The sequence below is a fragment of the Drosophila albomicans genome, chromosome 3 (assembly GCF_009650485.2).
Source record: "Drosophila albomicans strain 15112-1751.03 chromosome 3, ASM965048v2, whole genome shotgun sequence".
Classification (NCBI taxonomy): Eukaryota; Metazoa; Arthropoda; class Insecta; order Diptera; family Drosophilidae; genus Drosophila; species Drosophila albomicans.
Genome location: NC_047629.2, coordinates 78,895 through 94,380, shown reverse-complemented (window position 1 = coordinate 94,380; position 15,486 = coordinate 78,895). Strand labels below are relative to the sequence as shown.

Here is a 15,486-nt window from a genome sequence, read left to right as displayed (position 1 = left end):
AGGATATGCCGGCCAAGTTCAGAATAAAGTCGTTAGGCAAACAACAATGACGAAAAAGAAAAGCAAACAATGCCAAGGAAGAGCACACACACAAACACACACACTCACACACATAGTCACACTTAAGTAGGCTGTCGGAGCAGGTAGGCAGGGCACAAAAGGAGACAGGGATCAAATAGGGATCGCCATTGGCACTTGAAGTGAGAGAAGCGACGCTGAAAATTCAGCTAATCAAATGTAGTTTACGCAGTCGGAGTTCCGCTAAGAAAGGAGAGCTAAGAGAGGCAAACACAAAGGGACACACAATTATGTAAAACTACAGACACATTCACACGCACAGGAATGCGCGTGTGTGTGTATGTGTGTGTGAGTGACAGGAGACGCTGAAAACTGCTGACTGTTAAGTAGCACAAAGGCAAACAGCCGCAGACAAAAGGCAACCGGAGCCAGAGCCAGAGCCAGAGCCACAGTCAGAACCGTAGTTGCCTGTGGCTGTGGCAGAATGATGGGATGGATGTGGCATGAAGCATATTTCAAATCTGTGCTACGTTCAACGTCCATTATTTGTATGGCAAATAATAAGGCAGGCTGTCTCTGTCTCTGTCTCTGTATGTGTGTTTGAGTCTTTGTGTGGCAGTCATAATTTGTTATTCAAGCATGCAAAATGCTGCATGCAACATGCCATGCCAGGCATACTCTTCTACACACACTCTCGAACTAGCGGAGTGAGCAAGGGACCTCGCCTCAACTCACGAGTCATGCAGCTGACATGAGGCAGCAGCAAACTCACAATATGAATATGCAACTCTCATAAAAACTTGCCCCTTCAGAGCATGGCACAGCACAAACTTAAAGTTCATGTAGAGCACTCATAATTGTATGAATTAGACGTGTATTGCAAATCTCTAGAGCACCACGCTCTCAGCTCTCAGTTCTCCGCTCTTTTCACTCTTTCGATTAGATGGGGTAAAGTAAAACTCATTAAAAGTGCGCAAAAAAAATATATATGTACATATGTATATGAAAAGAGTTTAGGACTATTAAAGACTCGCCTTGACTCGCAATCAAGGCAGTTGATGCTAAAATCAAGCAATGCCTAGGTTGAAATGATCTTTTATTTATATTTTCATTAAATAATATTTTAGTAAATAGATGTTGATTTGATAAGAATTTATAAACTTTTCCGAACTATTTATCACTAGTAATATATATTTTCCATATGGATACGGAAATTTCCATATATAAAATACAAAAATAAATTCAAATACTGATACACCTAGAAAATAAACTATATTTGGTTTAAAGGCTTAGCTGGAAAGTAAAATCAAACTAACTATAGAACTTGAAACTGAAATTTAATAATACGAATAAAATTATAGCACAACGGAATATTATTTAAATTATACACATTGAAAGAAATGGTTTAAAATCAATATTCTATGCTGTAATCTAAATATAGTATTATTATACACTTTAATTTCAGTAAATCGGTCAATATGGAATTGATTACTTAATCCGGTTTTTATTTAAAAGCTAAGAATACAACATAAACTTAAAACAGAACATCATGCAGCATAATGGTTTATTTGTTAATTTCCTTTGAATGCGATGTTTCATTTTGTGTACAACTTAAAATAAATGAACTCCACATTCCTTTCGGCTTAACAATATAAGAACTAGTAACACATATGAAAAGGAAGATGCCAATCATTGCAGTCGAGAGAAATGCTGTAAAAAGTACGCAATAATGAACATCCTTTTTTATATATGTATATATTTACTTGCCTTGTTTTTATGTTCGGTCTGTAGTAATTTTTTTCTTTTGCCTCGTTGTAAACCCTAGATCAAACTTTTGACGGGTAATTGTCATGCACATTTATTTCAGCGTCCATTCTGACATTACTCCCCCCCTTGTTGTAGCTCTTGCTTTCTCTGTCTATCATTCTCTTTGCTGTTCGAATGCCTTTCCAATGTTGACTTGCAGTTTTTCCGAAGGTTTCACAGTGTTGACTCTGAAAATGCCAGAAATTCTTGAGTGACAGTTGAGATTTGTCTCTCCACTTCGCTCGCTTCTCAGTGTTTCAACTTTTCTCGTATTCTTTTGATTGGCCTGGAAAAGCAAATGAAACGCAACCCAAGGGGGCGTCTATCAATGGGCAAGTTCAAGTGCTGACTGTGCCACATGTAGCAAGCAAGCAAGCCAGCAAGCCAGCAAGCAGGCACATGTTGGCCTCTGCTGGACTCCAGATTATTATATCGATATTTTCGCATTCATGGAGCTTAATCGACAAATGTTGCCGCACAATTTGTGGCAGCCTCAGCAGTTGGTCAACGAATCACAATCAAAATCAGACTCTCGCTGACTCGGGATTTCGGAACTCGTACACTCGAAAGCAGCGCAAACAAACGAACTAATTATCGCACACAGACAGATATCTACAATTGCCGAGAGTTGGGGATCTCAATCTGAAGCTGAAACTGAAGCTGGACTCCCCGCTGTTGTTCTCGTTGCCTCATCATCACTGTAACACTCTTTTTTTTTTTGGTTTTGTCTTCTCGTTTTTTGCCAACGTCAGCGCAATCAAGGCGAAACAAACCGTATCGAACCTTACCGGGGGCGCATATTTCCTTAATCGACGCCCAGTAAACAGACTAACTGACTGACTTTGCGACTGTCTGGAGACTCTCGACTGGCGACTGCAGCAAATTAAATCGTTTCTGGTTGGTTGACTTAAAAGAAGCGACGCCGGGAGGCAGCGACTGACTCTCATTCTGTCCCAGAGTCAGTCCTGCCCGACAGCCTTTGTGGTTGACTTTATGGCTCACAAGTTTGTATGTTGTGTATCATAACACGTCGCTGACTATGTGACTGGCATATGATTTGCAGTTTGTGCCCCAAAATACACGAGGAAAAACTGCCAACAACAACAAATGAGTTTAATGATGATATTGTTGCAGCTGTTGTTGCTGTTCTTGTTTCTGTTGCTACTTCTATTGTACCTTGCTTTTGCCTGCTTATTGATTCCGTGTTGAGATCCGCCCTGGCTGGGAGTTTGCCTTTTTGAGGTGTTTTCCTAAATTGCTTCAATTAGTGCCAAAATGTAATGGTGCCCGTTTTGTAGTTGCTGCTTCCCAAATGCTCCCACTGCCTCACTCTCTCTCTCTACCTCACCTCTCCTCTCTGCTTCGAATACATTTTGCTGCTCTGCCTGGGATGAGCACCTCGTACAACCAAAAATAATCGTTTCTGAATTGCTTGCCAAGTTGGCTTTTAACTTAGCCTTGGTCTTCTCCGGGTTGCGGTTGAGCCACAAATGTATCTGCCCCTCTCTGTGTGTGTAGAATTAGTTTGGTGGCGCCTAATAAAGTTTGGCTTAATGGTAATCTTTATGTTCTTTTAGAACAAAAAAGAATCATTGCGAGATAATTACCAGAAGAGTCTACATTAAAATGCAGCATTCAATATTCATTATTTATAGATTCTTAACCTTTTATATTTATAGTAAAGTTTCAAATAAAGTTTAAGTAAAATGAGAATTTGATAATTATACTACCGAAAATTATAATGCTTTAAAATTGCACTATAAAAGTTTGCAAAAGAAATGGCTGCTATTTACTAATAGTTTTTGATAGTTGGCGGTTTAACTTTTTATACATTTAAAAAAAAAAGAAATTTTAAAGTCCAATTGGAATTTTTATTGAAACGAAATGTTTTTTCTGCTTTTCGATTTAATTATGTTACGATTTCCTACATTTTAATAATCTTTTTTTTTTGTCCAAGGTTTTCGTTTTTTGCTCTATTGTATAGTAATTGTTTACTTAAGCTGATTAAATTTGAAACAAAATATGGTTGTCATTTATATTTAAAAAAAAGTCATAAAATTGAGAGAATATTCATTCTTCGGCTTCCAATTTCCACTTTATTTCCTGTAATTTAATTTTTTTTTTGCATTTCGTTTTGATGTTTTGTCGACATGCAAAAGCTCCTGTCTGTAATTTTGTTTTTTGTTTTATGCCACTTGCCGCGTAACAAAATTGCATTTAGCTTAAACACTGTAATTTGAGTCGATTAAGCACATTTCATTTGCTTAAACCACTTTTAATTAAACTCAATTATGGTAAATGCAATTTTTGTTAATTATATTAGGATGTCGTTCAGCCCATGGCTAAAGGGAATAACTTTACAGTGCCTGTCAAAATGTTATTCTTCTATAAAAATAAACGGTATACAATTGGGAATGGGAGGAATATTCTCTTTTTTTTAATTTCCAATGCATTAACTTTTTTATTTAAGAAAATCGGATTTATTTTGTTTAAAGTCAACTATGAACTGTCGAAAATTAAACATTTCTTGATTAAAACGTATAGAATAAAATTAAAATCAAATTAAATATTATATTTTTCCTAATTAAGTTAGGCATTTTTTTAGGTATTTGATACAATTAGACTTTTAGAATTGAGTTATTAAATTAGAGTAAAAATGGTTTCAGATATTAGATATTAAAAATACAAAATTCTTCAGTACTTCGGTAAGACCAATAATGAATAATTCCTAAATCATGTATTTTATTGAAGAAATAAATATAAAAAGTTAAATAATCAGTAACAGTTTAGTTAACGAATCAAGAGTAAAAGCGGAATATGATAACATAGCTAGAATATATGAATTATGTATGAGTGTTAATGTATGGGGGAAAGGAAAAGTCAGTTAAGTAGTCTATAAATAATAATTATGTATCGTATGTCGGACATCATTCAGGCATTAATCCTCAGGCACTTCCAATTACAGCTCCCAGCCTGGCCAGCTCATCACGTTCCATTCAACCGGGCCAGAGTCAGGCCATCATCGAGAACGATGCCGTTGACTTTAGCTGCGAGGCAAGGGCAAGTGGACCCTCCAGCGATTTGCATTACGAGTGGTTGCATAATGGTGAGTAAACTCTGCACTGCGAGAGAGAGACAGAGAAAGAGAGTGAGAGAGAATCGGAGAGTATAGCGTTACGACATTGCAGGTCAGCAAATTGTGTATGACAAACGTGTGCAACAAATCGACGGCAATTTGCATATCGAGTCGGTGCAACGCGACGATGCCGGCGACTTTGTGTGCATTGCAACCAGTGTGGCCAGCGGCGCCAGGCAGGAGTCGCCTTCAGCTAAATTGAGCGTGATATGTAAGTAGCACCCAATCATAAAACACTACACAAAACATCCAACATACTACAGAGAAACATTTTTGCTAAATTAAGAATACAATTTTGATAAAAAATCTTCAATTATCCAATATTATCCATTCTGGAATTCAAAATATATTCTTTTTTCAAAAATTCAAAATTGTCAAAACTTAAGCCATCATAAAACATCTTTAAGAACGATGAATTGATCTTAAATTTAAATTGATTAAAATAAAAAAGTTTTAAGCTTGTATTTATACATTCACTTTTTCTTAATATTCACATGTGTCTTAACATAGTTATACTTATTTTATGTTAGTGCTACCATTTTTACGCTTACCTTATTCATATTCTCACCGATTACAGAATGATCCCACAAATATTACTTTCTAAATTTAAAGAAAAGAAATTACAACATTCGGATTGCTAATTTTGATTTTAAAAACAAGATCGAAACCATCTTTAAACATAGTTTTTAATTTTACAAACTATGATTGTTTCAAGAATATTCTTGCTTAAAGAATTTTTATACTCGCTACCCATAGGGTTTTATTTTAAGATTAATTCTTGAGAAAACTCGTAATATTTATTATATTTTTTTTAATTTAATTTTTTTTTTCTGTGTATGCAGTGAAGACTGTTACCTCTGATTGTGAGGAGACAGCTTTTCGTGCTAAGCATGTGTGTATCAGAGTTAACTTCCTTCTTCCACCGAGGTCGAAACCGCAAAGCAGTCAGTCAGTCAGTCAGTCAGTTGTTCAGTCAACAAGGTAAAGAGGCATAAAAACTCCAGCGAAAGCAACAACAAATAACAACACTGATGAAAGATATAAAAACGAAAAACTTTTGATGTACATGCGTCACACACATCACTTTGTGGCTTTTACCCCTTTGCTGTCCACAGGCCACAGGAAGTGCAGTGCAATGCACAGCCAATGCATTTTTCAGGGCAACGTAGCGTGGCCAAAAAGACCGAAGAAGATATGTACCTTCCACGCAGTACTGCAAGTGGCAAGTGGCAAGTAGCAAGTGCAGTTGCAGTTGCAGTTGCAGTTGTTCTTCTTCTGCTGCTTCTCATCATCAACGTCGTCATCGTCGACGTCATGTGATTGATGTTCATTTAGTTGCGTTGCCTTTAAGCAGAAAAATGCATAAATTTAACAAACAGTCGATGCTCCCCAATACCCCGCTCCGCATCCCGCTCTCTACGCCTCGCACATGTAAACAAAGCGAGCTGAAGTTTTATGCACAATCTGTGCTGCATGTGTTGTTGCTTGCCGGAGTTAGCGTCCCTTGTTGTGTTGTTGCTTTGTTGCTGCCTGCTGTCAGCACCGCCTGGCAGCTGATCAAAGTCGCTGCACATCATCAAAGACGCCTTGCCCCTCGCCCTTGTGAGATGCCACCAATCTATTAATAGCAACCTGCTCGCCCCACTCAAGTGTTTTACCTAATTAATTAACTAATTAATTTGTAGTTTTTGGGAGTTGATTTTAATTGCTGCTGGCAGGGCGCAAGCTGCTGAAAGGTCGCTAAGTGCATTTGCCAGGCAGCTCGGCCATTGTCGGGTTGTCGAGTTGTCGAGAAGTGATAAAGCTGACTTCTCAGTGGCGCCATTTAATGTCTAACGACGTCGTACTAAGTGGGTTAGCTCCTCCTTCGAAACCCGTTTCAAATCTCTGCCCAAGTGTGCAGACAAAAACTATTCAAACATTCGATTATTTGAAGATACTATACAGTGAGGGAACCAGAAAGCCTCAGCTTCGGTTGCCAGTCGCAATCTTTCCGCTAGAAATAAATGTTCAATTAAGCGCAAGAAAAGTGACATTTTGTTTGCATCATTAAACAAATTAAACAAAGAAAGAACAAATTTACCAGATTTCTGGATAAAGTCAAACCGAATGCTAAATACTCAGCAAAGAATATTTTGATATTTTAATGAAAAGACAAATATATTGCAGAATCCAAGATCGTTAAAATGTAATATGCAATGAAAGCCAATAAGTCTAATAAGTATATAATATACATTTCAAATTAATTGCGAATTAAAATAAAGGTAAATTCTAAAACTCTCAAGTTCTAAATGTATTCGATGATGTTTATTATTTGTGACATTCTTGTCGGTAATTCCAATGAAATGCAATTGTTTATGCCGTAATCGGATGTAAAATAATGCAATTATCAAGCTTCACATTTCAGTCGAGAAATATGCCGTGTGCTTTCCACCAAACACAGGGCAAAGCATGGTCGTTGCATAAATTCCAGTCTCATATGCAGATGGAGTCGAGCTGCAACTAACTGATGTCTATACAGATTCATGCAGACACAAAAACACAAAACAAATATGTGAAGGGGGGAATAACAGAATAAAAACTGAAACAGAGCCAGACCAGAGCCAGACAACTGTCAGTCCAGGCAGACAGTCGAGTAAAAACAGTGTAAAAGGGGTTGTTGGACTTGTGACTGCAAGGAGAACCCAAGGATATACGCGGGGACCAACAGCTGAGCTGAAATGAACTGAGCCAAGTGCTATAGAGACGATGTTGGATACCAAAAAAAAAAAAAAAGGACAAAATAGAAGCGGTGTTTTGGTGGAAGGTGGGTCGACTTTGGGTGCTACTGCTGTATATGGCAGAGAGTTGTACATGGAAATGAAATGCAACATTAACACGAAACATAAACATAAAATGAGAAATGGCAATAGCAACACAGGCAAACAGTCAAACATCCAAACAGCCAGGCAAAGTCATAAAAACCAAACAAAATGCAAAGACACGACACAGAAGGGGCGTAAGGGCGTAGAGGACAAATCAACCCTCAGCTAGTAAGCACCCCCATCATGCATACACACACATTCGCTCACACACACACAAACACATATGACGGAGTTTTCTGTTGTTGTCGAGAGTTCTATGCGCTACACAAGTTCAAGTTGACTGCAGTTGGCAACTTGCGTTTTTCTCTATATTCGAGCAGAGTATGAAAGTATTTCAAGCACAAGCGGATAATTTTCATTTGGTGACTGCCGGAAAAACGCATAAAATTTTACGAGCCCAAGAACAACGGAACATTAAAGGGACACAGACAGAAACCGTAGACTGCTTTTCGGCGCGTCGTTATCTCTTTCTCTTTCTAGCTGTCGAATTTCTATTCGTCGTCCCGTTTCACTCTGGTCTATTTACTTTACTTTTGGCTTTGGCTTGTCGTTACATGAGTTGATCATTAGCCGAAAAGTTTCAGCAATTGAGTGGGTATAGAAGCTTTGCTACGGACCAGACACAATGTGCGATAATCGAATGTTTAACGTTTTAATTTGAAAACTGTGACAAAGGGGCGGCAAATGTTGTGGCTGGGGGTCAACTTTAATTAAAGATCTGCCAGCCAAGATTGCAAACAGGGCTTATTGTCATAAATATACCGCCGAAATTGCAGACCAAAACAACAGCTAAATCTAATGGCGATAAAAGACACAAATACAATACTTCCATCAACTTGGCTTATATATTTCATGTACTTTATTTTCGTAATTCAATTGACATCAATGGAATCATATTTAATACTTTTGCTGTACAAAACAGCTTTTTCAAGTCGTAAAGCAAGACTTGAAATCCTATTTTTCTTGGCCTTATTTGCCCTCTTTTTTGAGGGTTCTTTGAGTTTTCTTTTGTCCACCAGGTTGTCCCTCAAAAAATTGCGATTCCTCTTGCACTCATCAATGATAAACGCATAACTCTTGTTTTTGCGCAGTGTGATTGGGTTGCCGATAAATATCATCAACGACTTGGCTCGCGAGAGCAACACATTAAGACGTCGAGGATTTGATACAAATTTTATGCTCTCAAAGGAGCTGACCATAGATGCAATAATAATATTCTTTTCTCGTCCCTGAAATTTCTCGACACTGCCAACTTCTATTTTATTTTTGCACTCTTGGCGAAGCAATCGTTTAATTCGCTCGCATTGCGCTAGATTTGGTGTAATTATACCAATATCATCCTCCGTCACTTTAATTCGGCTTCCAAGACCATCGGTGAGCAATTTCATCACATACCAGCAGACCACATGAGCTTCGCGCTTATTGAAGCTACTAGTTGCGGGGTTATCGCGCATGGTTTTTCCAATAACAGCTTGAAATATGATTGGAAACTCTCCATTGCGCAACTCACTCCAATTGGCTGCCTGATTAACCTGTGCTATGGTATTAGTTCTCCGTTGTAGAACAGCTTGTTGTATATGCCCATGATCTCCGGATCGGTAATTGCGGCGCAATCGGGTCTGCAATGTTTCGTCATATTTTCCTCTGGGATCCACTTTGTACAATTGGTTGTCTAACAGGCGATCACACAATGTTGCCACAATTATTTTGTACCTAGATAAATATAAGAGTTCTTCGTCAGGTAAAGCCATAGACGGTTTTGTCAGTGCAGAATGCACCTTATAGAAAGCGGAATGAAATCGTATCATAACATTTGTCGAATTATTATCTAGCGACTGAAGTTCTTCGCTTATCCTTATTGCAATCGTGTCACATGCCGAATTGGATCCAGCAGTAACAAGAATGCGATTGTTTCCTTTCAAGTGCAATTGTAGAATCGCCTCTACAACGGTTGTGGTCTTGCCGGTGCCTGAATTTTAATGTGTGAAGCATCATCATTAGGTGTTCATTGCCATCAAAGCTTTGACACTCACCTGGTGGTCCAAAGACAACATACGGTGCTAGGGGATTTTTACCTGCAACGAACTGCTGCACAGCTTGCAACTGCTTGGCATTGTTGCGAATAGAACCATTGAGCAGAGTAAGTGTTGGTACATTTTTGGGAACTTGAGCGGGGTTCTCGGTGGGTGTTGATTGCGGTACTGGGAACAGATAGCGGCGAATACTCGAATTCTTTTCGACGATATTTAGTGCATGGCACATAAGTTCAAATGGCACTCTTGGATAACTAAATCTGACATCGTACATCCCGCCACGGATAAAACCGTCTTCATTTTTAAAGACGACTTCATTGCATTTAATATTTGAATATAGCCCACAAAGGCATTGCCAAACAATGTTTCCAAAATTATAGACTTAGCAGGTAAGCTTTTATTAAAATGTCCCAAATGGATTTTATCGAATTCGGGTGACAATATTGTAATATCACTTTTGGTTGAGTTTACTCTACATTTCCACAAGTAGTTCGATTTTATCTGACCTTGAGTTCGTATTCATGCATTGTACTGAGAAAGCTGAGCATATACCAACAATGTTGTGGCGTCCTCAACACTTAGCAATAATTTTTGTACACTGCATAAATTGTCATAATTTACTTGTCGCGATTGTAAATAAGTGTCCATAGTGGGATCGACGGCAATGAGACTTTCGTCACTAAAATCTGCCTCCATGGCATCCAACATTTTTTCCAAGTATTTTCTATTCATTTTGAAATTACGCATAGTCAAAACTGAAAAAAAGAAGGAAATGCCGACGCGTCACGATTCAACGACTCCACTAAACTGTTCAACTGATCGTACAGGGGATTTTGCAAATTCAACGAAATCAAGTGGAATTGAACTCTGGAAAATATCGATGAACATTCAAAAAGTTGCAAGTTTAGCGATATATCAATGCAATGGTAATATTGCAGTATTCTTAATATGTTAACATGAAAATGTTATAAATTTTCATACTTGTAAAAAATGCCTTTATGCCAAAAAAAAAAACACTTCATATCGTATATTGAGGTCTGTTTGATAGGTTTCCATTATTTCGTGAAATTACATGATCAGTAATAATAATTACGACGCAATGAAATACGTAAAAAAAAAATAATCAACATATCCTAATTGGAACAACACAAAATAAGACTATTATAGAATATCTTGATATTTTTTAATTTATTTATTTTGGCAGTGGAAACCGCCAATATATATGTACGTTATAAGGAATTCATTATAAATTTTACTTTAGTTTTCAAATTAATTGATCAGTAATGCATGATCACTTCTATGTTGTACCGGAGGAATTATAGAGATATTAAAGGGATTCTTCTTCTCAAATATACATTCTGGTATAAACTTTCGAAAGTTTATTTTAAATTTTAAAGCATATCATAAATTTAAAATGGAAGTCAAACGGCTTTAAAACATTTTAAGAATCCCACCACAACTCAAGTGTGACCAATGTAACAAAAATAGAAGCTGCTGTATATTTTTAAATTTAATAGTATATTTTGTAATTCAACATACAGTCACACTGGTACATTCAAATTACATATATGTATGTTATATATATACATATGTATATATGGATGTAGTATATAGCAATGTCTGACTTGATAATATTATGGTGAGAATGCATACGTGTATGTGAATTGAAACTAAATATACTCATTTGTATTTATACATACTTATGTACATATGAGCATTAATAATATTTGTATTGCATTGCTTATGAAAATAGTTGTAAAATGTTAAATTGCATTATTCTTATACGTGTAAAAAAATAAAATTTTATATTTCAGTATTTTAGTATTTTATGCAGTTGCAACAAGTAAAAAAAACTCGTTTGTTCGCTTGTTCGAACAACTATGACTCATGCTGCCACAAAAAAAAAATTAATTTGCGAACTCGCTTTTTGCATACTCTATGCTAAAAAATTGTCAAATGGTCAGACAAAATAAGGTTTAAATTGAACAATTTTTATTTAAGAGTTAAATATTTATTATTATATATATTTTTTTTCGATTTATAAAATTGTTAAGTTTGTATTGTCATTTTTGCAAATTCTTAAACTTTGTGTAGGGTATGCGATAACGTAAACGCTTTACGTAATTTATATACATAAATACATACATATATCACACTCGCTGCTCACATTCGCAAATAAGAATTTTGTGAATCCCATAAAAATTCAGTTGCGATCTGATCGTCAGCAAGAGTAGACTGCTTCATTGCTTGATACTTGTGTTTAAAGTGAATTAAGTTCCAATTTAAAAGAAAGACAATGGAAAAGCTACCAATGTATGGACTCAGTAAAAATTGGTTGAAGGCTCTAGAGAGCAATTTCAGTGACAAAAGCTTAAAAGATGCTGCACCGATATTTAATTCATATTTGCAGAAACAGCATCTTAGCTACGACAATTTCTGTGCCATTTTGAAGGCGCTGCTGCATATTGATGACGTATCCACTATGCAGTCCTATGCTGAACTAACTCAGTTTAATGTCAATGTTGGTAAAAACAAGTTGCAGAAATTCTTCATAAAATTCAGTGCGACAACAGTGAATAGTGCAAGTCGACTGTCTTCCTGTTATGATGAAGTCGTTCTGGTGTCCAGAAAAGGGTTAGAAGAGTCGCCACTACCGAGGCCGCTTATACTTGCACTTTCAATGAGTGGCAAACATGTTTCGCAGATTACAAAGGTGACACCTAGGCGCTTTTACTTTCAATCCGGCATTGATTTGTTGGACGAGCCATTTGATGTCATATTTCGCTCACCACGCATCCCTCAGCGTCTTATGTACCATGCACTGGAAATTCTTGAGAACAGGCCTGATATTCATCGCTATATATTTGCAATCCCGGACTCAAACTCCAAAAAGTACTCCGCTCCAGCTCCCAAAAGTTTACCTACACTTACTCTGTTCAATGCTTCCATTCGCAACAATGCCGAGCAGTTACAAGCTGTGCAGCAGATCGTTGCAGGTCAAAATCCCCAAGCACCGTATGTTGTCTTTGGACCACCAGGTAAGTGTCAAAGCTCTGATGGTTATGAACACCTAATGATGATGCTTCACACATTCACATTCAGGCACCGGCAAGACCACAACCATTGTGGAGGCGATTCTACAACTATATTTGAAAGGAAACAATCGCATCCTTGTTACTGCTGGATCCAATTCGGCATGTGACACGATTGCTGAAAGATTATGCGAATATGTTTCAAAAGTGGCGCATGTCAGAGAGAGGGAGAACGTTATGCTGCGGTTGCTGTCGTACACGCGGCTTAGAAAGGCCAAAAAGACAATGCCTCCAAAGCTATTGGCTTGCTCGAACTATCGTTCGAGACGCCACGAAGGCCTGAGACGCATTGACCTAAGTCAGTATGGCATCGTTGTGGCTACACTGTGCACCGTTGGCGTATTGAATGTTGTCAATAACCCAAAATTTACGCACATTTTCATTGATGAGGCTGCTGCCTCTATCGAACCGGAGACGCTGATGGGCATTGTGGGAAATAAAATACACCCATGTCATGTTATAGTCTCTGGCGATCATAAGCAGTTGGGGCCGGTTATCATGTGTAATCGAGCTGCCTCTCTTGGCTTGGATCAATCCCTTATGGATCGCCTGATGGCCAACAAATTGTATCAGGTTAATGCCAGTGGAGACTATGATAAGACATTGCAGACACGTTTGCGTCGCAACTACCGATCCCATCCGGAGATCGTGGGCATCTACAACAAGCTCTTCTACAATGGCGAATTAATACCGTTGGCACCCCCCGCTGAGGTCAATCGGGCAGCCAATTGGAGTGTTCTGCCCAGCCAAGGATTTCCAATCATATTTCAAGCTGCACACGGAGCAACTGAGCGCGAAGAGCACTCCACAAGTAGCTTCAATAAGAGGGAGGCCGACGTCCTCTGCTGGTACGTAACGAGCCTATTGAGAGATGGACTTGGCAACGGTATTGAGGTGAAGCAGGAGGACATTGGTGTTGTGTCTCCATATCTGGCTCAATGCAAACTGTTGAAAAAGATGCTTCGTCAACGAAAACAAACCAATGTAAAGATTGGAAGCGTTGAGAGATTCCAGGGCGATGAAAAGTCTATCATAATTGTATCGATGGTCAGTTCCTATGCGAGCACACAATTCCTTTCGAATCCTCGACGTGTCAATGTGCTGCTCTCGCGTGCCAAGTCGTTGATGATACTGATCGGGAATCCAATCACACTAAGCGATGACAAGAACTTCAAGTTTATCATCGATCAGTGTAAGATGAAGGGTAATCTATTGTTCCTTGAAAATTTATTAAAAGACGACTTCAGCAAGCGCCAGGAACAAGAAGCAAATGATAGCGACAGCGACACTTCCTCGTGCTCGTCTGATCTGGATTATCGCATGAATCATCTGTCTGTGTAATGCAGAACAGCATTTTTTCTTCAATTTATCTGAGTTCATTTTATTTTATTTTTTATATTGTTATCCGAATTTGATGTCAGAACACTTGCTTAAATAAAGAACACCTATTGTTCAAAATATGTAGGATATTTCAGAAGTAAGGCTTAACCCTGCGTCAATTGTGAATTTGTTAAGGTTCGATTCAATATCAAGAAATTCTATCCGCTTTATATTGATTCAAGTTTTAAAACTGCAGAACTCTGCAATCTTTTAAAATGGCTGGCTAAGCAAATCTCTGAAATGTTTATTTTAAATGCAGAATTATGGAACGATATTTTCAAGTTGAATGAGAAATATCAGTTTCAAAGCCAAGCAAAATTTGTTTTAGCAATCTGCGCCAACTCGATTCCCATCTTCAAGCTTTCTGCCGTAATAATATCGAAAATAACCATATTACTCTAAGCATTTCCTGATAATTAAATTACGTGCTGGAAGACAACTCATTTGGAAGCATGCAAATATGTCAAGAAAAGCTGCATAAGTGCTGTGAATGGTGAAGGAATCATTTGTATGGGTTCCTACATTGAACTATTTCTCAGCCATGTTCCCATTTGAAGTGCAGAGCATACAAACTGGCTGTGACGGTGAAGGAAATAATCAATTTTTGATTATCAATTAATTATATTTTCACACAGTAAGGCAAAACGCATAAAACGCAGTCAAAAAAGTGCAGCTGTTATCTTATCAGAATTTTAGGAAGCCCACACTTGCATTTGACGATATAATACGCAGTCGGCACACTTTCGATTGTACTTTTAGTATTATTTTTTTTTTTTTGTTATATATATTATTGCTTGGAAGACCAAGACAAACGGCTTAAGGCATCATTGATATCAAGCCTACCCTACCATTCTTTTCTCCGTCTTCTTTTTCCACCCCCGTCTCCAGACCGACTGACGACTGTCAATTTCTATATCTATAATTCAGCTGCCTGCTTTTCGACATTTACTTCCACTTTGTTTACTCGAGGCAAGTTTACTGGTCGTCTCTTGTTTTTCGGAGTTTCGTTTCGTATCGTTAGTTTTTTTTTTTCTTCTTTTGGGTTGCCAGTTCCAATTCCAGGCAATTGTTTACAGCGCTGTGGTTTATGCTCTGTCCGATCCTAGTGTCGAGTTCCGAGCTATTCAGTTCTTCAGCTTCGCCAGCAAAAGTTTAAC

General features: G+C 37.8%; 2 protein-coding genes across 2 annotated transcripts in view; both read left to right on the top strand.

Annotated features, from left to right (window-relative positions):
• The window catches only part of LOC117569775 (tyrosine-protein kinase-like otk), a 28,308-nt gene that overhangs the window by 2,508 nt on the left and 10,314 nt on the right, over positions 1-15,486 (top strand). The window contains exons 2-3 of the mRNA XM_034251073.2: positions 4,790-4,930; positions 5,013-5,171. Coding sequence (XP_034106964.1) covers positions 4,790-4,930; positions 5,013-5,171 — 300 coding nt within the window. The remainder of the gene's footprint in view (positions 1-4,789; positions 4,931-5,012; positions 5,172-15,486) is intronic.
• LOC117569776 (putative helicase MOV-10) lies at positions 12,055-14,435 on the top strand. The gene is made up of 2 exons (XM_034251075.2): positions 12,055-12,895; positions 12,960-14,435. The coding sequence occupies exons 1-2, from the start codon at positions 12,154-12,156 to the stop codon at positions 14,288-14,290; spliced, it is 2,073 nt and encodes a 690-aa protein (XP_034106966.1). The 5' UTR covers positions 12,055-12,153; the 3' UTR covers positions 14,291-14,435.

Coding starts and splice junctions, on each gene's coding strand:
- LOC117569776 (XM_034251075.2), top strand. CDS start 12,154: ATGGAAAAGCTACCAATGTATGGACTCAGTAAAAATTGGTTGAAGGCT. Junction 12,896..12,959: donor TGTTGTCTTTGGACCACCAG/GTAAGTGTCAAA, acceptor ATTCACATTCAG/GCACCGGCAAGACCACAACC.